Source organism: Protopterus annectens, chromosome 12.part0 (genome assembly GCF_019279795.1).
Source record: "Protopterus annectens isolate FY-2018-M chromosome 12.part0, PAN1.0, whole genome shotgun sequence".
Classification (NCBI taxonomy): domain Eukaryota; kingdom Metazoa; phylum Chordata; order Ceratodontiformes; family Protopteridae; genus Protopterus; species Protopterus annectens.
Genome location: NC_056746.1, coordinates 1,415,285,039 through 1,415,307,294, shown reverse-complemented (window position 1 = coordinate 1,415,307,294; position 22,256 = coordinate 1,415,285,039). Strand labels below are relative to the sequence as shown.

The 22,256-nt window shown below is 40.4% G+C and overlaps 1 protein-coding gene across 1 annotated transcript in view; it reads left to right on the top strand.

The window, feature by feature from the left end:
- The window catches only part of LOC122816291 (testis-specific serine/threonine-protein kinase 4-like), a 73,390-nt gene extending 52,752 nt beyond the window's left edge, over window positions 1–20,638 (top strand). The window contains exon 4 of the mRNA XM_044089026.1: window positions 20,426–20,638. Within this exon, the coding sequence (XP_043944961.1) occupies window positions 20,426–20,638 (213 nt within the window). The remainder of the gene's footprint in view (window positions 1–20,425) is intronic.
- Window positions 20,639–22,256: the final 1,618 nt, after the last annotated feature.

Below are 22,256 nucleotides of genomic sequence, written 5' to 3'. Positions count from 1 at the left end.
ACAAGTCATCAGGTCGGACATGAAATTGGCACCTTTGTCAGTCAGTATTTTTTTGGGAAACCTACCATGCTGAAAATCCCTAACAAAGCATTTACCACCTTTTCTGCCTCAAAGGAGGACAGAGCCACTGCCTCATAGTATCTGGTAGCAAAATCTACTACTACTAGGATATACTTCTTCTCTGTGAAACTTGGGGTACTGAGAAGCCCCAGAATATCCATAGCTACCCTGTGAAATAGCTCCTCAACCACAGGCAAAGGCATCAAAGGAGCTTTGACCTTCACCCAGGCCTTGCCTACTTTTTGTTACTGCTACCTGCAGTACCCTGTTACCTCTCTGGAATCCCAGGCCAATAAAAGTTCTGCATAATATGTCTCTTTGTATGCTTTATACCCATATGACCTGCAAAGGAATGTCATGGGCTATGGCCAGAAGTGGCAGACAGTAGGCTCTGGGCACTACCGACTGCTGTATTCTCCCACCCTCTAGCCCTCCCTCAGAGGTCCACTCTCTGTACAGTAGCCCATTGCCCGAGTATACAGATACCTGCTTCCACTGAGAATTAGGTGCCTCACTAGCTACCTCCCTCAGGGTTTGTAATGTAGGGTGTGAGAGCTGAACCTGTCACAACTGTCTCTTTGTAACCCTTCCCAGCACCTCTTCTACAGGAAGTCGGGCATCCTCTGACAGTGCTGCCTCACTGTCAGCTTGGGTACTACTCCTCACCTCAGCCCTTGCAGTCATTGTGTCCAAGGGAACATCAGTACCCACAAGCAGCTATGGCTCCCCTTCAGTCTCACTGCTACAGGGTAGCTTCCTCCCTGAAATAACCACCACACCAGTCTTGACTTCAAGTCTGCAGTCTGTCTGGGTCACCCCCCCCTCCCACCCCCAGGCTTCCCGATCCACATGCTTGTCTCCAACCTGACTGTGAGTCATTGCATGCACACAAGGTATTGCATTATCAAAATCATTCCCTATCAGGACATCTGCAGGGATATCCTCAAATACAGCTACTTGCTGGCTTTCATTTCCACCCTCCCAGTCAAGGTGAACCCTAGCAAAAGGTAACAGGAATGGCGTCCCTCCTAAAGCACTGATGGAGGAGACTGGCCAAGCAAGTAGTGCTCCTCTTTACCATTGCCAACTTCACAATGGTTAGGTCAGAGGCTGTGTTTCTCTTAGCAGTGGGCTGTTTCACATTTACTAAAATACAACATAACCCTTTGTGATAGTTTTGTACCCTTGTTGTCTCCAGACAAGTTACTGCTGGCATTCTGTCATTCCCACTTACTAGTTCTCCCATCTTTTGTTCCCCACCTTGCCTGCATGGACATCTATATGCTAAATGGCCTCACTGGTTGCATTTAAAACATTTAACCCTTGGTCCTGGACATTTACCTGGACTAGTGGCCTCCCCTGTTACTGGTGGACTCTGTTGGGTGGATTATGCTGCCCACCATGGGTTCCCTTAGACCCATGAGCAGCACTGGGTATCCCATTCCTGTGCAGTGATGTTTGCTTGGTATAGGTCTCCCTTCTTCCCCAACTCATCTACATTATTGCATTGCCTATCAGCTAACCAGATTATCATGTCCTCAGGCAAAGTGCTAAGGGCTTGTTCCCTCACCAGAGGGTCTCCAGCAGTTCAAAAGTGGTGACCTGACACCCACTCACCCACCTATGGAAATAAGTGTTTAACTCAACAATATATTCACACACACTTTCATCTGCCTTGCATTTATGGACAGAAATCATTTTTCTATAAGCTTCAGGTGTTAACTTAAAACACTCTAACAGACAATTTTTAACAGTATTATAATTTAAGCAATCAGTATCAGACAATTTAGAAATAGCATTTACAGCTTTACCATGGGAGTAAGAGGGTCAGGAACCATACCCAGAGTCCTTGGTCAACATTATCCTGCTGACATACCCTTTAAAAGATGAATAAAACTATCAAAATTATCCTCCTGTGTAAATTGTAGAAGAAATTTACTGAACTTTCTTTCTTCTGGGGTTCAGTTTCTCCATTCCCCATTACCTCCATGACTCTGGTGAAGAGTCAGCTCTCCTTTTTATGTTGCCTCTTCCTCTCATTCTCCTCAGCTTCCAGACATCTCAGTCTCTCTGCTGCTTCTATTTCCAAACGTTTGGCCTCCAGTTCAAGTTTCTTTAAGTCCAGATGGATTTTTAAGTCCTCTGTGGAAAGGATAAACTGTCCATTTTCTGAGAGTTGTACCTCCCCAAGGCCAGTCTGATTGTCCTCCTGGTTGCTGGTCTGTGATGCAGTTGTGACTGAAGCCACAATAATCTCTGCTTTAGTCAGGTTTGCATGCCCCTGTCCTTTGGCTTGGCACACCACAGCCAAATGGCTGCTTGTCAGTTTTCCATATCCTCTGCTGATATCCTTGCCTGCAATCCCTGACTAACTAAGATAACAAAAAAATAAAAATATTGTGATATGAAACTCTGAATGTTGACTGTGTGGCTGACTAAGACTACAAACACCTTCCTTAGTGACCACTGTTTGCAGGCTACAGGAATTCAATATCCACACCACTCAATCCTAATATGTGGATATCCCACCACTGCCAACCTGTTAATATGTGATGCCCCACCACTGGCCCAGGAATCTAGCACCCTCGGTTCTCACCACTGGCAAGAGTGGGGGATGTACACACTGAGAATGGTGACAAGTACACACACGGTAAAGTGCAATTTCCCTTAAGAGCACACAAAGATCACAGTTTATCTGGGGCCAGTCTCTCCCTCTTTCTCCAGATGCCCAATAAGACTACCACTGGCACAGCTATAGAGTTGATAGCTCAGCTGAGTGGCCTAAACAAGACCTCCAGCACTGTCTTTGTTCAACCAATGCTTTGTGTCCCTGCCCATGTAGCTGACACAGACACTCTTTGAGATTTGATTTGTACACACACACACACACACACACACACACACACACACACACACACACACACACACACACACACACACACAAACATCCCTCACAAGGAAGTTATCACCCTCACAGCTAATTACCTGAGAAAACACACTACACTAAGCAGGAAGAAAATCAGCATCATATGGGAGCTGGTCAATATTGAACTACACAATAACTTTTTTACTTTCAATGGTATAATATTCCAGCAGAAGAAAGGGGTAGCTATGGGAGGCAAAATGGCCCCTGCTTATGAGAATCTGGTTCTCTGCAGCTGGGACAGTGATATACTTAAACACCTATAAGGTTTTGAAAAAGTAAGTCCATATAAGGGATATATATACACGATATCTTCTTTTTCTGTGGCAAGGCACAGAAAATGAACTGAAAGATTTCATAAGGGCTATGAAAGAAAGCATTCCTTTCTTTGATTTTACATTGTCTGGTAATGGATGTGAGGTGCAGTTCCTAGACATCTCCCTGACCTAGACCCCCCTCCAGGAAATTCACTTCCAACATTTATGGGAAAGGGTCATTCAGGAACAACTACTTGGACAATAACAGCCAGCACCCTCCCTTCATGAAAAGGAATATTGACGGGGGCCAGTACATTAGACTTAGCAGATGCATCAGTGAGGATGAGTCCTTCCTCAAAGAAAGCCAGATACTAAAATAACTTTTCCTAGAAAGGCATTTCCCTCCACACCTACTGCAGACAGTGGAAAAGAAATCATCTCCCACAGACACTCCAAATTTCCCCCATCCTGAAAGCAGGGTTCACCATGAAACCCAGGTAAGTGGAGGAACTCACCTCAGATTCCCCCTTCCTATCTCAAGAAACACTATGAATCTTAGAGGGATTATAGAGAAAACTGGGATCTCATTACAGACAGCCAAGAACTAGGGTGAGTGCTAGGAGACACCCCTGAGTTTTGCTATCAAAACACCATCTCCCTGAAGTCTTTGTTAGAGAAAGCAGACAATGTTATCATTAACTTTGCCCACAAACCCAGAGGCATGAAGAAATACTATAGTTGCTGCTGCTGCCTCTCCATACTTGAATGCTCTGAATACAGGCTGTCTAGCAGAAACACCACTATTTCTGTAAATAGCTCCTACAACTTCCACTCCATGAACCTGGTTTGCTTAGCTATTTGTTTCTCTTGCAATTCCTTCTGTAACAGCAAAGCCATCAGAAAACACAGTGACAGAATAAAGGAACATAGACAGGAAATAAGAAAGAGAGAAGAGATTAATGCTCTAGCTATGCACACATTTACCTGCACAAACAACCCTCAGTTCAAATTCCTATTATTGGAAAGCACAGACAGGTTTTTTGGGGAGTACAATACCTTGCTAGAGGTAAGAGAACTGCAGTGGCAAATTAAGCTTAAAGGAGACATGCACCTAGGTCTTAATGGGAACGTTAATATAAGGTGCAGACTAAAATTGAGGAAGTGAAGCAAGCAATCCCTAGCTTCACATGGGACCTTTATATTATTTATTTATTATTTGCGTTTGTTTACTGGGAAAGTCCACTGGGCCAAAAGAACCCATTTTCAGTGGAGGCCCAGGGAGAAAAGTTCCACAATGAAATATAATACATACATTTGAATAACAAACTAAGTAGCTACAACACAAGTTTTAAACAGCATACAAAGTTTTAACAAAGTTTTGATCAGAATGCACAGTTTTCCACCGAGTTAGAAGGCAAAGTGGCAGTACGTAAATCCGTCAGGAGACAGTAGATGTTTTCAAGGTACAGAAATTAGTTTGCAACCAGGAAAGATGGAGGTTTTGAAGGGCATATATGAAGAAGGTAGGAAAGGTGGGGGTAGTAGTAGGAGAGAAATAGTCAGGTTATAGGTTGTGAGGAGCTAACACATGAGCATTGCCATTGGGAGGAACAATGTTATCTCAAAGATATTTTAAAGAAAGAAGTATTAGCAGTGGATCTAAGTGAAGGTGGGAGTGAGTTCCAAAGTCTAGCTGTGGAAAAGGAGTGTAGCAACCGACCACCGGGGAGGTTAGGTTTTTCTATTAGCAAGAGTGTTTGATTTTCAGAGCACAGCGGTCTATTAGGGTGGTAAAGTGTAAATACAGAAGTAAGTGCAGGGCAGCTGGATGGTTTGAATATTAGTTTATGAGCAGTTGTTAGCTGAATATATGTAAGATTATTAGGAGGTTCTAGCCAGTTTAGTAGTCGAAGAGAGGTACAGTGGAGGGATAGGTGTTTTCCGTTTGTGTCAAACTTGACAATTTTGTTACAGCATGAGTCTAGTTTGGATTGGAGTCTGGCCTGTATGTGTATGAAGAGAGGAGCACCATAGGGAAGGGACAGTAGCAGGAAGGAGGAGTCGAGGGATAGTTTTGAGGAGTAGTTGAGGAATGTTTTGCGATGGTAATGCATTCCTAGATTCTGGTGTGCTTTTTTAATGTTGTTGTGAATATGCATGTCAAAAGTTAAGTGTTCATCTAAGGTGACACCTAGGAGTTTAGTATATGTAACAGTCTTGATGGTAGTATTATCTTGGGAGAGAATACAGAAAGAGTCTTTGTTTATAGTAAAGGACCTCTTAGGGGTGAATTGCATAAGCTTAGTATTCTTAGGATCCATCTTAGGGCCAATCAAACCCAATAGCATTTCAAACTGTATGGCTATTACAGATTTAGAATACACAAATTGCAATTTCCTCATACAGTACAGCTTTCAGAGCACCATAATCAAAAATGCCTTAAAGTGTTTTATGTACACAGCAGCAGGTAAGACCACAAATAACAGCACAAATTTCTTGAAGATAGAAAATGTAATAGATATTAGCAAGATTGTATTGTATACAAGGCAATGCAAAAGATTAGTAAAAAATAACACATTCCAGCTTAGCAGCCGTACTACAGATATGCAAACATTAAATGCATTAATTAACATGCATTAAATATATTTAATAATAGATAATAAAAGAACAAGAAAATACTCAGTAAATAAACACAGTTACATCAGAGTTAAAAATCACAGAAAATACTTAAAACAACATTGCAGGTCAGTCTCAGATAAATAAAGAAAGCATCTAAGCTATACTTCAGTATATTCCTGTCTGTATCTAAGAGAAATTACTGAACCTTAGTTAACTTATTTACAGAGCCAGGCAAGACAAATGTGGTGAGTGGGTTTTCCAGCTGAAGCTGTCAGGTCAAAGACAAAATACAAAATGCCCTCTGTTTCAGAGAGTTCTTAAATTAATATTTCAAATATTGCTGCTGGGATACTTGCAGCATGGCATCACTTCTTGTCATCTGACTATCCCAGGTGAAAACCCCCACTGCAGCTGGCAACATTTAGCATCTCTCTGTGAAAATACATAGACCTCAGATCTTTTGGCAAATGGTGGAATTTGTAAAATAACTCACATTCCTCCAAAATTAAAGACAATACAAAAAACTTCTAGTTCTAGACATTATGTCTCCTGTTGCACTGAAACTGGAAGATAACATCTCTTTTTATTACATGGTCATGATGTAATATAGATTTTCAGCTATTTTTCTGAAAATAACCTCCTGTGTTCCAGCCTCCACTATCAAACTACATACAGCCAAACAGTTACAATAGTGTATATACATTTCTGTTGTAATCCAGCAGAGTACAATGTGGTCACACCTCTAAACTCATTACTGTACAAACCCTTTTCACACACACACACTTCTGTACCAGCAGTTTGATATACACATAACATGCAGTTCTAATATATTTGTAAAACAAGCATATGAATCAAGTTGACATTCACAAATGACATATAATTATTTACAAAATTCCAGAGAGCTGGGCTGGCAGCATCTCCTTCTGTCACACTTCTGAATAACTCATATTAATATTCATAAATGACATATAATTATTTACAAAATTCCAGATAGCTAAGCTGGCAATATTTCTTTTTGTCACACTTCTCATCCCCCGAAGACTCAAGCTAGTTTTTCAAGTGACCTTTGAAAAACATTGCTTGAGAGGGAGAGCCTATCTGGAAATACACTATCTCATACCTTGTGTTGAGATTCCGGCTGCCTTGGCATTGCTGACCAGAGTACAGTGCTGCACTGTCCTATCATATGCCTGTAACCCTAGGCTCCACCAGAGTAATTTGGGAATTGGCTGGCTGGCACCCTGTAGCCATAGCTCTCCCTCAGACTCCTCCTGCTTTGTACTGCAAATACTTAACAGCAGGGACTCCCTAGCATGGTAAGGTTTCATCATGTTAACATGGTACAGTTTGTGCCCCTGTCTCCTGCCTAGCAGTTCTAGCTAACATCACTGATCCTCCAAGCTGCCTGCACTTTGTTGTGTCTGTCAGGAATGAGAACCATTACCTGCTGCCCTACAGCATACTTTCTAGCTCGAGCATTCCTGTCATACCAGACCATTTTTTGCTGTTGGGCTTTTGTCAGGTTCTCCAGGGCGAAGCCCATGAGCTTCCTGAGCCTTGTCCTGAAGTTTAGGACATATGCCACAACAGACTCCTTATCTCCTTGAGGGATTCACACTGACCCTCCCACTCATCTCAAATCAAATCTAGAGGACTCCTCACCCTATGCTCATACAGCAACTCAAAGGGTGAAAAACCTGTGGATTCCTGGGCTACCTCCCTGTAAGCAAACAATAAATGGGGCAAATATTTGTCCCAGTCCATCTTAAACTGGTCTGTAAATGCCCATCGCATAGCCTTGAATATAGAGTTCAACTTCTCAACCAGACCATTAGTCTGGGGATGCTAGGGGGTGGTCTTTAGGTGCTTCACCCCACAGCATTCCTATAGACAAGTCATCAGGTGTGACATGAAATTGACACCTCTGTCAGTCAGTATTTTTTTGGGGAAACCGACTGTGCTGAAAATCCCTAACAAAGCATTTACCACCTTTTCTGCCTCAAAGGAGGACAGAGCCACTGCCTCGGAGTCTCTGGTAGCAAAATCTACTACTACTAGGATATACTTCTTCTCTGTGAAACTTGGGGTACTGAGAAGCCCCAGAATATCCATAGCTACCCTGTGAAATAGCTCCTCAACCACAGGCAAAGGCATCAAAGGAGCTTTGACATTCACCCAGGCCTTGCCTACTTTTTGTTACTGCTACCTGCAGTACCCTGTTACCTCTCTGGAATCCCAGGCCAATAAAAGTTCTGCATAATATGTCTCTTTGTATGCTTTATACCCATATGACCTGCAAAGGAATGTCATGGGCTATGGCCAGAAGTGGCAGACAGTAGGCTCTGGGCACTACTGACTGCTGTATTCTCCCACCCTCTAGCCCTCCCTCAGAGGTCCACTCTCTGTACAGTAGCCCATTGCCCGAGTATACAGATACCTGCTTCCACTGAGAATTAGGTGCCTCACTAGCTACCTCCCTCAGGGTTTGTAATGTAGGGTGTGAGAGCTGAACCTGTCACAACTGTCTCTTTGTAACCCTTCCCAGCACCTCTTCTACAGGAAGTCGGGCATCCTCTGACAGTGCTGCCTCACTGTCAGCCTGGGTACTACTCCTCACCTCTGCCCTTGCAGTCATTGTGTCCAAGGGAACATCAGTACCCACAAGCAGCTGTGGCTCCCCTTCACTCTCACTGCTACAGGGTAGCTCCTTCCCTGAAGTAACCACCACACCAGTCCTGGGTTCAAGTCTGCAGTCTGTCTGGGTCCCCCCCGGCTAACTGATCCATATGCTTGTCTCCAACCTGACTGCGAGTCATTGCATGCACATAAGGTATTGCATTATCAAAATCATTCCCTATCAGGACATCTGCAGGGATATCCTCAAATACAGCTACTTGCTGGCTTTCATTTCCACCCTCCCAGTCAAGGTGAACCCTAGCAAAAGGTAACAGGAATGGCGTCCCTCCTAAAGCACTGATGGAGGAGACTGGCCAAGCAAGTAGTGCTCCTCTTTTACCATTGCCAACTTCACAATGGTTAGGTCAGAGGCTGTGTTTCTCTTAGCAGTGGGCTGTTTCACATTTACTAAAATACAACATAACCCTTTGTGATAGTTTTGTACCCTTGTTGTCTCCAGACAAGTTACTGCTGGCATTCTGTCATTCCCACTTACTAGTTCTCCCATCTTTTGTTCCCCACCTTGCCTGCATGGACATCTATATGCTAAATGGCCTCACTGGTTGCATTTAAAACATTTAACCCTTGGTCCTGGACATTTACCTGGACTAGTGGCCTCCCCTGTTACTGGTGGACTCTGTTGGGTGGATTATGCTGCCCACCATGGGTTCCCTTAGACCCATGAGCAGCACTGGGTATCCCATTCCTGTGCAGTGATGTTTGCTTGGTATAGGTCTCCCTTCTTCCCCAACTCATCTACATTATTGCATTGCCTATCAGCTAACCAGATTATCATGTCCTCAGGCAAAGTGCTAAGGGCTTGTTCCCTCACCAGAGGGTCTCCAGCAGTTCAAAAGTGGTGACCTGACACCCACTCACCCACCTATGGAAATAAGTGTTTAACTCAACAATATATTCACACACACTTTCATCTGCCTTGCATTTATGGACAGAAAACTTTTTTCTATAAGCTTCAGGTGTTAACTTAAAACACTCTAACAGACAATTTTTAACAGTATTATAATTTAAGCAATCAGTATCAGACAATTTAGAAATAGCATTTACAGCTTTACCATGGGAGTAAGAGGGTCAGGAACCATACCCAGAGTCCTTGGTCAACATTATCCTGCTGACATACCCTTTAAAAGATGAATAAAACTATCAAAATTATCCTCCTGTGTAAATTGTAGAAGAAATTTACTGAACTTTCTTTCTTCTGGGGTTCAGTTTCTCCATTCCCATTACCTCCATGACTCTGGTGAAGAGTCAGCTCTCCTTTATGTTGCCTCTTCCTCTCATTCTCCTCAGCTTCCAGACATCTCAGTCTCTCTGCTGCTTCTATTTCCAAACGTTTGGCCTCCAGTTCAAGTTTCTTTAAGTCCAGATGGATTTTAAGTCCTCTGTGGAAAGGATAAACTGTCCATTTTCTGAGAGTTGTACCTCCCCAAGGCCAGTCTGATTGTCCTCCTGGTTGCTGGTCTGTGATGCAGTTGTGACTGAAGCCACAATAATCTCTGCTTTAGTCAGGTTTGCATGCCCCTGTCCTTTGGCTTGGCACACCACAGCCAAATGGCTGCTTGTCAGTTTTCCATATCCTCTGCTGATATCCTTGCCTGCAATCCCTGACTAACTAAGATAACAAAAAAATAAAACTATTGTGATATGAAACTCTGAATGTTGACTGTGTGGCTGATTGAGAGTACAAACACCTTCCTTAGTTACCAGTGTTTGCAGGCTACAGGAATTCAATATCCACAGTACTCAGTCGTAATATGTGGATATCCCACCACTGCTAACCTGTTAATATGTGACGCCCCACCACTGGCCCAGGAATCTAGGACCCTCAGTTCTCACCACTGGCAAGAGTGTGGGACATACACACTGGGAAGGATGACAAGTACACACACAGTAAAGTACAATTTCCCTTAAAAGCACACAGAGATCACAGTTTGTCTGGGGCCAGTCTCTCCCTCTTTCTCCAGATGCCCAATAAGACTACCACTGGCACAGCTATAGAGTTGATAGCTCAGCTGAGTGGCCTAAACAAGACCTCCAGCACTGTCTTTGTTCAACCAATGCTTTGTGTCCCTGCCCATGTAGCTGACACAGACACTCTTTGAGATTTGATTTGTACACACACACACACACACACACACACACACACACACACACACACACACACACACACACACTAACATCCCTCACAAGGAAGTTATCACCCTCACAGCTAATTACCTGAGAAAACACACTACACTAAGCAGGAAGAAAATCAGCATCATATGGGAGCTGGTCAATATTGAACTACACAATAACTTTTTTACTTTCAATGGTATAATATTCCAGCAGAAGAAAGGGGTAGCTATGGGAGGCAAAATGGCCCCTGCTTATGAGAATCTGGTTCTCTGCAGCTGGGACAGTGATATACTTAAACACCTATAAGGTTTTGAAAAAGTAAGTCCATATAAGGGATATATATACACGATATCTTCTTTTTCTGTGGCAAGGCACAGAAAATGAACTGAAAGATTTCATAAGGGCTATGAAAGAAAGCATTCCTTTCTTTGATTTTACATTGTCTGGTAATGGATGTGAGGTGCAGTTCCTAGACATCTCCCTGACCTAGACCCCCCTCCAGGAAATTCACTTCCAACATTTATGGGAAAGGGTCATTCAGGAACAACTACTTGGACAATAACAGCCAGCACCCTCCCTTCATGAAAAGGAATATTGACGGGGGCCAGTACATTAGACTTAGCAGATGCATCAGTGAGGATGAGTCCTTCCTCAAAGAAAGCCAGATACTAAAATAACTTTTCCTAGAAAGGCATTTCCCTCCACACCTACTGCAGACAGTGGAAAAAGAAATCATCTCCCACAGACACTCCAAATTTCCCCCATCCTAAAAGCAGGGTTCACCATGAAACCCAGGTAAGTGGAGGAACTCACCTCAGATTCCCCCTTCCTATCTCAAGAAACACTATGAATCTTAGAGGGATTATAGAGAAAAACTGGGATCTCATTACAGACAGCCAAGAACTAGGGTGAGTGCTAGGAGACACCCCTGAGTTTTGCTATCAAAACACCATCTCCCTGAAGTCTTTGTTAGAGAAAGCAGACAATGTTATCATTAACTTTGCCCACAAACCCAGAGGCATGAAGAAATACTATAGTTGCTGCTGCTGCCTCTCCATACTTGAATGCTCTGAATACAGGCTGTCTAGCAGAAACACCACTATTTCTGTAAATAGCTCCTACAACTTCCACTCCATGAACCTGGTTTGCTTAGCTATTTGTTTCTCTTGCAATTCCTTCTGTAACAGCAAAGCCATCAGAAAACACAGTGACAGAATAAAGGAACATAGACAGGAAATAAGAAAGAGAGAAGAGATTAATGCTCTAGCTATGCACACATTTACCTGCACAAACAACCCTCAGTTCAAATTCCTATTATTGGAAAGCACAGACAGGTTTTGGCGAGTACAATACCTTGCTAGAGGTAAGAGAACTGCAGTGGCAAATTAAGCTTAAAGGAGACATGCACCTAGGTCTTAATGGGAACGTTAATATAAGGTGCAGACTAAAATTGAGGAAGTGAAGCAAGCAATCCCTAGCTTCACATGGGACCTTTATATTATTTATTTATTATTTGCGTTTGTTTACTGGGAAAGTCCACTGGGCCAAAAGAACCCATTTTCAGTGGAGGCCCAGGGAGAAAAGTTCCACAATGAAATATAATACATACATTTGAATAACAAACTAAGTAGCTACAACACAAGTTTTAAACAGCATACAAAGTTTTAACAAAGTTTTGATCAGAATGCACAGTTTTCCACCGAGTTAGAAGGCAAAGTGGCAGTACGTAAATCCGTCAGGAGACAGTAGATGTTTTCAAGGTACAGAAATTAGTTTGCAACCAGGAAAGATGGAGGTTTTTGAAGGGCATATATGAAGAAGGTAGGAAAGGTGGGGGTAGTAGTAGGAGAGAAATAGTCAGGTTATAGGTTGTGAGGAGCTAACACATGAGCATTGCCATTGGGAGGAACAATGTTATCTCAAAGATATTTTAAAGAAAGAAGTATTAGCAGTGGATCTAAGTGAAGGTGGGAGTGAGTTCCAAAGTCTAGCTGTGGAAAAGGAGTGTAGCAACCGACCACCGGGGAGGTTAGGTTTTTCTATTAGCAAGAGTGTTTGATTTTCAGAGCACAGCGGTCTATTAGGGTGGTAAAGTGTAAATACAGATGTAAGTGCAGGGCAGCTGGATGGTTTGAATATTAGTTTATGGGCAGTTGTTAGCTGAATATATGTAAGATTATTAGGAGGTTCTAGCCAGTTTAGTAGTCGAAGAGAGATACAGTGGAGGGATAGGTGTTTTCCGTTTGTGTCAAACTTGACAATTTTGTTACAGCATGAGTCTAGTTTGGATTGGAGTCTGGCCTGTATGTGTATGAAGAGAGGAGCACCATAGGGAAGGGACAGTAGCAGGAAGGAGGAGTCGAGGGATAGTTTTGAGGAGTAGTTGAGGAATGTTTTGCGATGGTAATGCATTCCTAGATTCTGGTGTGCTTTTTTAATGTTGTTGTGAATATGCATGTCAAAAGTTAAGTGTTCATCTAAGGTGACACCTAGGAGTTTAGTATATGTAACAGTCTTGATGGTAGTATTATCTTGGGAGAGAATACAGAAAGAGTCTTTGTTTATAGTAAAGGACCTCTTAGGGGTGAATTGCATAAGCTTAGTATTCTTAGGGTTTAGGGCATGGTGGTTGTTAGCTATCTATATTTCTGTGGAGCTGAGGGCAGATTAGGTAAGTTTCAGGAGTTTGGGTGGACAGTTGGCAGTGCAGATGATAGTGGATGACTGAGCTTTTAGTGAGAGAGGAGTGGAAGCCATTGATAAAAATGCTGAAAAGTATAGGCCCTAAGATGGATCCTTGGGGAACACCAGTAGTGGTACTGAGAAAAGGATAAAAAGAGTGTTGCCATTTGGTGGCTTGTTGCCTATCAGTGAGGTAGTTAGGGAACCAGTGAAGAGTTGTTGTAGAGAATCCTAAGTTGGGTAGTTTTCTGAGAAGGAGAGGGTAAGAGATAGCATCAAAGGCTTTAGAAAGGTCAAGAAATAGAGAGGAGATGAGATTCCTGGCTTCATGAGACCAATTGACAGAGTCACAGAAGGATATAAGAGCTGTATTGGTGCTATGCCCCGGTCTAACACCATGATGAGTTGCTGACAGTAGGTTCTTGCCTCCTATATAGGTAAAGAGTTGGGCTGTGAATACATTTCTCTAGAACCTTAGAGATAGGGGACAGAATGGTAATGGGTTTAAAGTTAGAAATGTCATTATTGTTTCTGCCTTTGTGCAGTGGGAGGATTAATGCATTTTTTCCCAAATGGTGGTGACATAAGACTCTTGAATGCACCTATTATGAAGGATACTGACTGGGTAGGCAATGGATTTAGCGGCTTTTTGAAGGAATTCTGGGGGTAAGTTTTCAGCGGCATTATTTCATGGTTTCAATTTTAGAAGTAGCTTCTTTACTGTGGCTGTAGGGATAGGTGATAGTGAGAATTTGTGTGGGTTGGGGGTGGAGGTATTTGTAGATGGAGGGTCAGAGAAATTGGGATGATTTTGAGGGGAAGCCAGTGGTGAGATCAGCTATGACATTTATGAAATATGTGTTGAAAAGTGTGGCTATTTCAGTAAGGTTTTTTCTGGATTTGGACAGGGATTGTTGTTATGATCCTAGGGAAAGTAGTCTGTTGATTGAGCTCCAGAAATGTTTAGGATTCTGTTTGTGCTGGTCTTGTAAGGTATGATAGTGTTTTTTTTATATAATTTATATAAGATGCTCACTAAATGGAAGGAAGTCATTTAAGCAATCCCTAGCTTCACACACCTAATTATTGCTCTAAAAAACTCTGTATTCTCACAACCTGAGTCACATTTCTGAAGAAGTTCAATTTGTAACCATGAAATAAATGAAAACACTCAAATGTTTATGTAATATTTATTAGTATTATCTTGAACATGCTTGTAATCTCTGAAGCATAAGGCTTTTTTGCCATTAATATATAAAGACTAATTGAAAACCAAATCACTCAACTAACTGAAATGGTTAGCAAATTTCTAAGTTTGTCCATTTGAGAATAGATATGATAAATTCATAGATATAAATATTTATATGTTCACGGGTGTGCAGGAGGCTTGTTCCCCTGCAGAAAAGAAGTTTAAAGAAGAGTGATGCTCGGCATTCACTCTTCTAATGCATTCCCTGTGTTTTTTATTCTTTTTTGGTTTGTCAGCACTCAGCAGTATGAGTGCTGACATTTCATTAAGGAACCCTTTGCTCATTTGTCTTTGTGCAGGCTCAGCAGTATACACATATTACATGTTCCTAGAATTAAACTTACTTTGGCACCAGGAGCTACATATTCAAGCAGTACCATTTTTGGAATTTATGAAACACTTTTCTATACTCCATCATATTCTGTCATGTCATTTCTCTTATTTTTCTGTGAGAAGGACAATTCCATTTTGATTGCAGTACCACACATTTTGAAGAGACTAGCATTTGAATAAATTATAAAATAACAAATCAACTCAGCAGTACTTGAGCTGCTGTTCTTCAGCAGATAATTAGAGATACATTAAGTACAACCAACATCCTCCTTAACACTGGTTGGAAACTTTTCATAACATGAGGAACTCTGGACTCCAACATTTCACCTGGACTTGACTCAATTGGATTTATCTCAAGTATAGAAATCGTCCTATGTGCTATGCTGCTTCAGATCACATGGGAGGAAATATGTAATGGTTTCTGACTTTAGGAACAGGCCAGAGACAACATATCTGTCTGGAAGGGAACGTTTTAGATTTTGAACAAAACAAAAATAAAGGTTGTAACCATGATTTCTTGACTCGTTATCCATTACGTCTGTAATTCAAAATGGGCCAAATCTCTGCCTCTGTGTTGGCCAGGGAAATGATGATTTGATGATTTTTAGTGCAGAAACTATAATTTTCACTGGAATATCTTAGATCTAAATGCACAATGAGTAAGCTTAAAATTGTGTTGATATATTTTGTGGGCATGACAACATGGTATCAGCAGCTTAATGACAGATATGAATATATCGGAAGCTCACAGAAAAACTGTCAATGCATGCTTTCTATAGGGGAAGTGTATGTTTCTGCATATGCGTGTGAGTGCATGTGTGCATATGTGTGCATGTGTGTGCGTGTGTGCGTGCATGCGTGTGTGTGTGTGTGTGTGTGTGTGTGTGTGTGTGTGTGTGTGTGTATATATATATATATATATATATATATATATATATATATATATATACAAGCATGTTTTATGTGCATGCATATTTTATTTATTTATTTATTTTTTAGGGGTAAACACATTTTATTTACCGGTATTTTACCAAAAGCAGTATTGACAGCATTTCAAATTAATCATTTGTAGAGTATTAACAGTTGGTAGCAATATCTTATACAAAAATTCAAAATAAAACAAAAAACATATGCAAAATTATTTCTTTAATACAGCAATGTCTTCCTGTCAAATATCCGTGACTTTGGTTGCTTAGCTCTTACAGTAAGTGTGTTTTCCAAACTAATCTCCCTCACACAGCAATTAAATATGATATCCCTGTCCCCTGAATTTCTTCTTAGGAGTACAAGTGTTAGTAAAGCCTCCAGGGACATATGTATGCTACGGCTGCCGAAAACTTTTTTGAATTGTGGACTTGATAAACCTGTTTAACAGCAACCGTCATTTTGAACTACACGCGCGTTGATCAGGTTTCTGCTTTTTGCACATATGTATGCTGGTTATGAATTGTGCTGAAAACATTTACAGAATACATGTTATATATCCAAAGGGAAAGACTGCAGTATAGTCAGAAAGACATTAAAAAATGCTGGTTTCTACTTCCTGGGCTGGTCCAGACATGTTAGATTGAGTGAGGTGCTAAAAGGAATCTAGTACTCATGTAGTTGTCTCAGTCAAGCAAGAATGCATGAATGAATGAAAAATAAACACTGAGTGAAATTCTAGAATTTACTTGATAGACTCATGCAGAAAAAAATAACTAACATTTTACAGAAAATATATTGTTTTAAAGATCTGTTAGGTATACTGATGGGAACAGTTGTAGTGATGTGAATAGCACCTTATTTCCATTTTTTTTAAATACGAAGGTAGATTTGTATACCATCAAGAAAATAGTAAAACAGAATTAAAATGTGTTTTTAGAAAAAAAAAATTAATAGCAATTTATACCATAACAATTTTCAGATACACTTACTGAGATGGGGATGCCGGGGACAAGTACACACACGGTAAAGTGCAATTTCCCTTAAGAGCACACAAAGATCACAGTGTGCCTGGGGCTGGCTTCTCCCTCTTTCTCCAGATGCCCAATAAGACTCCCCACTCGCACAGCTATAGAGTTGATATCTCAGCTGAGTGGCCAAAACAAGACATCCAGCACCGTCTTTGTCCAACCAGTGCTTTGTGTCTCTGCCCATGTAACTGACACAGACACTCTTTGAGATTTGATTTATACACACACACACACACACACACACACACACACACACACACACACACACACACACCTGGGAAAGGCTGGCACAGGTTCACTAGCTATGTCCCCTTTTGCTGAGGCTATACGGTAGTTTTGACTGTAACCAGCCACTCCTTATCATCTACTTTAAGGCCCTTAACAAATGGTGCCAATCTTACTGTGTAATGTTACTATTAATCTAAATGGTAGTTTGACCAAGAGCAAGGCTATTAGGAGTGGCCCACAGTGTTACCAAATAAATATGCAAGTACTCCCGGAACTTAAATATGTCTCACAGATATCAGCCACAATGATGGGTTTAAATATATTTAACAATAAATAATAAAAGAACAAGAAAACACTCAGTCTCAAATAAAGAAAACATCTATATATATATATATATATATATATATATGTATATATATATATATATATATGCTAGAGGTAAAATAACTGCGGTGTCAAATTAAGCTTAAAGCAGACATGCACATAGGTCCTAATGGGAACCTTAATAAAAGGTGCAGACTAAAATTGAGGAAGTAATGCAAGCATTCCCTAGCTTTCACATGGGACCTTCATATTATTTATTTATTATTTATGTATTTGCATTTGTTTACCAGGAAAGTCCACTGGGCCAAAAGTACCCATTTTCAGTGGTGGCTCGGGAAGAAAGCTTCCACAATGAAATATAATACATACATTTGAATAACAAACTAAGTAGCTACAACACAAGTTTTAAACAGCAGACAAAGTTTAACAAAGTTTTGAACAGAATGCAGTTTTCCACCGAGTTAGAAGGCAAAGTGGCAGTACATAAATCCGTCAGGAGACAGTAGATGTTTTCAAGGTACAGAAATTAGTTTGTAACCAGGAAAGATGGAGGTTTTTGAAGGGCATATACGAAGAAGGTAGGAAAGGTGGGGGTAGGAGTAGGAGAGAAATAGTCAGGTTATAGTTTGTGAGCAGCTAGCACATGAGCATAGCTATTGGGAGGAACAATGTTATCTCAAAGATATTTTAAAGAAAGAAGTATTAGCAGTGGATCTAAGTGAAGGTGGGAGTGAGTTCTAAAGGCTAGCTGTGGAAAAGGAGTGTAGCAACCGACCGAGGTTAGGTTTTTCTATTAGCAAGAGTGTTTGATTTTCAGAGCACAGCGGTCTATTAGGGTGGTAAACTGTAAATACAGATGTAAGTGCAGGGCAGCTGGATGGATTGAATATTAGTTTATGGGCAGTTGTTAGCTGAATATATGTAAGATTATTAGGAGGTTCTAGCCAGTTTAGTAGTCGAAGAGAGATACAGTGGTAGGATAGGTGTTTTCCATTTGTGACAAACTTGACAATTTTGTTACAGCATGAGTCTAGTTTGGATTTGAGTCTGGCCTGTATGTGTATGAAGAGAGGAGCACCATAGGGAAGGGACAGTAGCAGGAAGGAGGAGGCAAGGGATAGTTTTGAGGAGTAGTTGAGGAATGTTTTGCGATGGTAATGCATTCCTAGATTCTAGTGTGCTTTTTTAATGTTGTTGAGAATATGCATGTCAAAAGTTAAGTGTTCATCTAAGGTGACACCTAGGAGTGCAGTATGTGTGACAATCTCAATGGTAGTATTATTTTGGGAGAGAATACAGAAAGAGTCTTTGTTTATAGTAAAGGACCTCTTAGGGGTGAATAGCATAAGCTTAGTATTCTTAGGGTTTAGGGCAAGGTGGTTGTTAGCTATCTATATTTCTGTGGAGCTGAGGGCAGATTAGGTAAGTTTCAGGAGTTTGGGTGGACAGTTGGCAGTGCAGATGATAGACGATGACTGAGCTTTTAGTGGGATAGGAGTGAAAGCCATTGATAAAGATGCTGAAAAGTATAGGCCCTAAGATGGATCCTTGGGGAACACCAGTAGTGGTACTGAGAAAAGGAGAAAAAGAGTGTTGCCATTTGGTGGCTTGTTGCCTATCAGTGAGGTAGTTAGGGAACCAGTGAAGAGTTGTGGTAGAGAATCCTAAGTTGGGTAGTTTTCTGAGAAGGAGAGGGTAAGAGATAGTATCAAAGGCTTTAGAAAGGTCAAGAAATAGAGAGGAGATGAGATTCCTGGCTTCATGAGACCAATTGACAGAGTCACAGAAGGATATAAGAGCTGTATTGGTGCTATGCCTGGGTCTAAAACCATGTTGGGTTGCTGACAGTAGGTTCTTGCCTCCTATATAGGTAAGGAGTTGGCTGTGAATACATTTCTCTAGAACCTTAGAGATAGGGGACAGAATGGTAATGGGTTTAAAGTTAGAAATGTCATTATTGTTTCTGCCTTTGTGCAGTGGGAGGATTAATGCTTTTTTTTCCAAATGGTGGTGACATAAGACTCTTGAATGGACCTATTAAGAAGGATACTGACTGGGTAGGCAATGGATTTAGCGGCTTTTTGAAGGAATTCTGGGGGTAAGTTTTCAGCGGCATTATTGCATGGTTTCAGTTTTGAAGTAGCTTCTTTACTGTGGCTGTAGGGATAGGTGATAGTGAGAATTTGTGTGGGTTGGGGGTGCAGGTATTTGTAGATGGAGGGTCAGAGAAATTGGGATGATTTTGAGGGGAAGCCAGTGGTGAGATCAGCTATGACATTTATGAAATATGTGTTGAAAAGTGTGGCTATTTCAGTAAGGTTTTTTTCTGGATTTGGACAGGGATTGTTGTTATGATCCTAGGGATAGTAGTCTGCTGATTGAGCTCCAGAAATGTTTAGGATTCTGTTTGTGCTGGTCTTGTAAGGTATGATAGTTTTTTTTTTTATATAATTTATATAAGATGCTCACTAAATGGAAGGAAGTCATGCAAGCAATCCCTATCTTCACACACCCAATTATTGTTCTAAAAAACTCTGTATTCTCACAACCTGAGTCACATTTCTGAAGAAGTTCAATCTGTAACCATGAAATAAATGAAAACACTCAAATGTTAATGTAATATTTATTAGTATTATCTTGAACATACTTGTAATCTCTGAAGTATAAGGTTTTTTGCCATTAATATATAAAGACTAATTGAAAACCAAATCACTCAACTAACTGAAATAGTTAGCAAATGTCTAAGTTTGTCCATTTGAGAATAGATATGATACATACATAGATATAGATATAGATATTTATATGTTCACGGGTGTGCAGGAGGCTTGCTCCCCTGCAGAAAAGAAGGTTAAAGAAGAGTGATGATCGGCATTCACTTTTCTAATGCATTCCCTATGTTTTTTATTCTTTTTTGGTTTGTCAACACTCAGCAGTATGAGTGTTGACATTTCATTAAGGAACCCTTTTCTCATTTGTCTTTGTGCAGCTCAGCAATATACACATATTACATGTTCGTAGAATTAAACTTACTTTGGCACCAGCAGCTACATATTCAAGCAGTACCATTTCTGGAATTTATGAAACACTTTTCTATACTCCATCATATTCTGTCATGTCATTTCTCTTATTTTTCCATGACAAGGACAATTCCATTTCGATTGCAGTACCTTACATTTTGAAGACACTAGCATTTGAATAATTTATAACATAACAAATCAACTCAGCAGTACTTGTACTGCTGTTCCTCAACAGATGATTACATACCTTCAGTATAACCAACATCCTCCCTAACACTGGGTGGAAACTTTTCATAACAAGAGAAACTCTGGACTCCAACATTTCACCTGGACTTGACTCAGATGGATTTATCTCAAGTTTGGAAATCGTTCTATGTGCTATGCTGCTTCAGATCACATGGGAGGAAATATGTAATGGTTTCTGACTTTAGGAACAGGCCAGAGACAACATATCTGTCTGGAAGGGAACGTTTTAGATTTTGAACCCAGCAACAATAAAGGCTGTAACCATGATTTCTTGACTCTTTATCCATTACGTCTGTAATTCAAAATGGGCCAAATCTCTGCCTCTGTGTTGGCCAGGGAAATGATGATTTGATGATTTTTAGTGCAGAAACTATCATTTTCATTGGAATATCTTAGATCTAAATGCACAATGAGTAAGCTTAAAATTGTGTTGATATATTTTGTGGGCATGACAACATGGTATCAGCAGCTTAATGACAGATATGAATATATCGGAAGCTCACAGAAAAACTGTAAATGCATGCTTTCTATAGGGGAAGTGTATGTTTCTGCATATGCGTGTGTGAGTGCGTATGTGCATATGTGTGTGTATGTGTGTGCGTGTGTGTGTGCGTTTGCGTGTGTGTGTGTGTGTGTGTGTGTGTGTGTGTGTGTGTGTGTGTGTGTATACAAGCATGATTTATGTGCATGCATGTTTTTTTATTTATTTATTTTTGGGGGGTAAACACATTTTATTTACAGGTATTTTACCAAAAGCAGTATTAACAGCATCTCATATTGATCATTTGTAGAGTATTAACAGTTGGTAGCAAAATCTTATACAAAAATTCAAAATAAAATAATAAACATATGCAAAATTATTTCAGTAATACAGCAATGACTTCCTGTCAAATATCCTTGTCTTTCGTTTGCTTAGCTCTTAGTGTAAGTGTGTTCTCCAAACTAATCTCCCTCACACAGCAATTAAATATGATATCCCTGTCCCCTGAATTTCTTCTTAGGAGTACAAGTGTTAGTAAAGCCTCCAGGGACAGATGTATGCTGGTTATGAATTGTGCTGAAAACATTTACAGAACACATGTTATATATCCAAAGGGAAGGACTGCAGTATAGTCAGAAAGACATTAAAAAATGCTGGTTTCTACTTCCTGGGCTGGTCCAGACATGTTAGATTGAGTGAGGTGCTAAAAGGAATCTAGTACTCATGTAGTTGTCTCAGTCAAGCAAGAATGCATGAATGAATGAAAAATAAACACTGAGTGAAATTCTAGAATTTACTTGATAGACTCATGCAGAAAAAATAATATTTTGCAGAAAATATATTGTTTTAAAGATCAGTTAGGTATATTGATGGGAACAGTTGTAGTGATGTGAATAGTACCTTATTTCTATTTTTTTTTAAATACAAAGGTAGATTTGTATACTATCAAGAAAATAGTAAAACATAATTAAAATGTGTTTTTAGAAAAAAAAATAATAGCAATTTATAGCATAACATTTTCAGACTAGACTGCTCCTATGAAAAATAGCTCTTATCAGGATCTGTGGTGACTG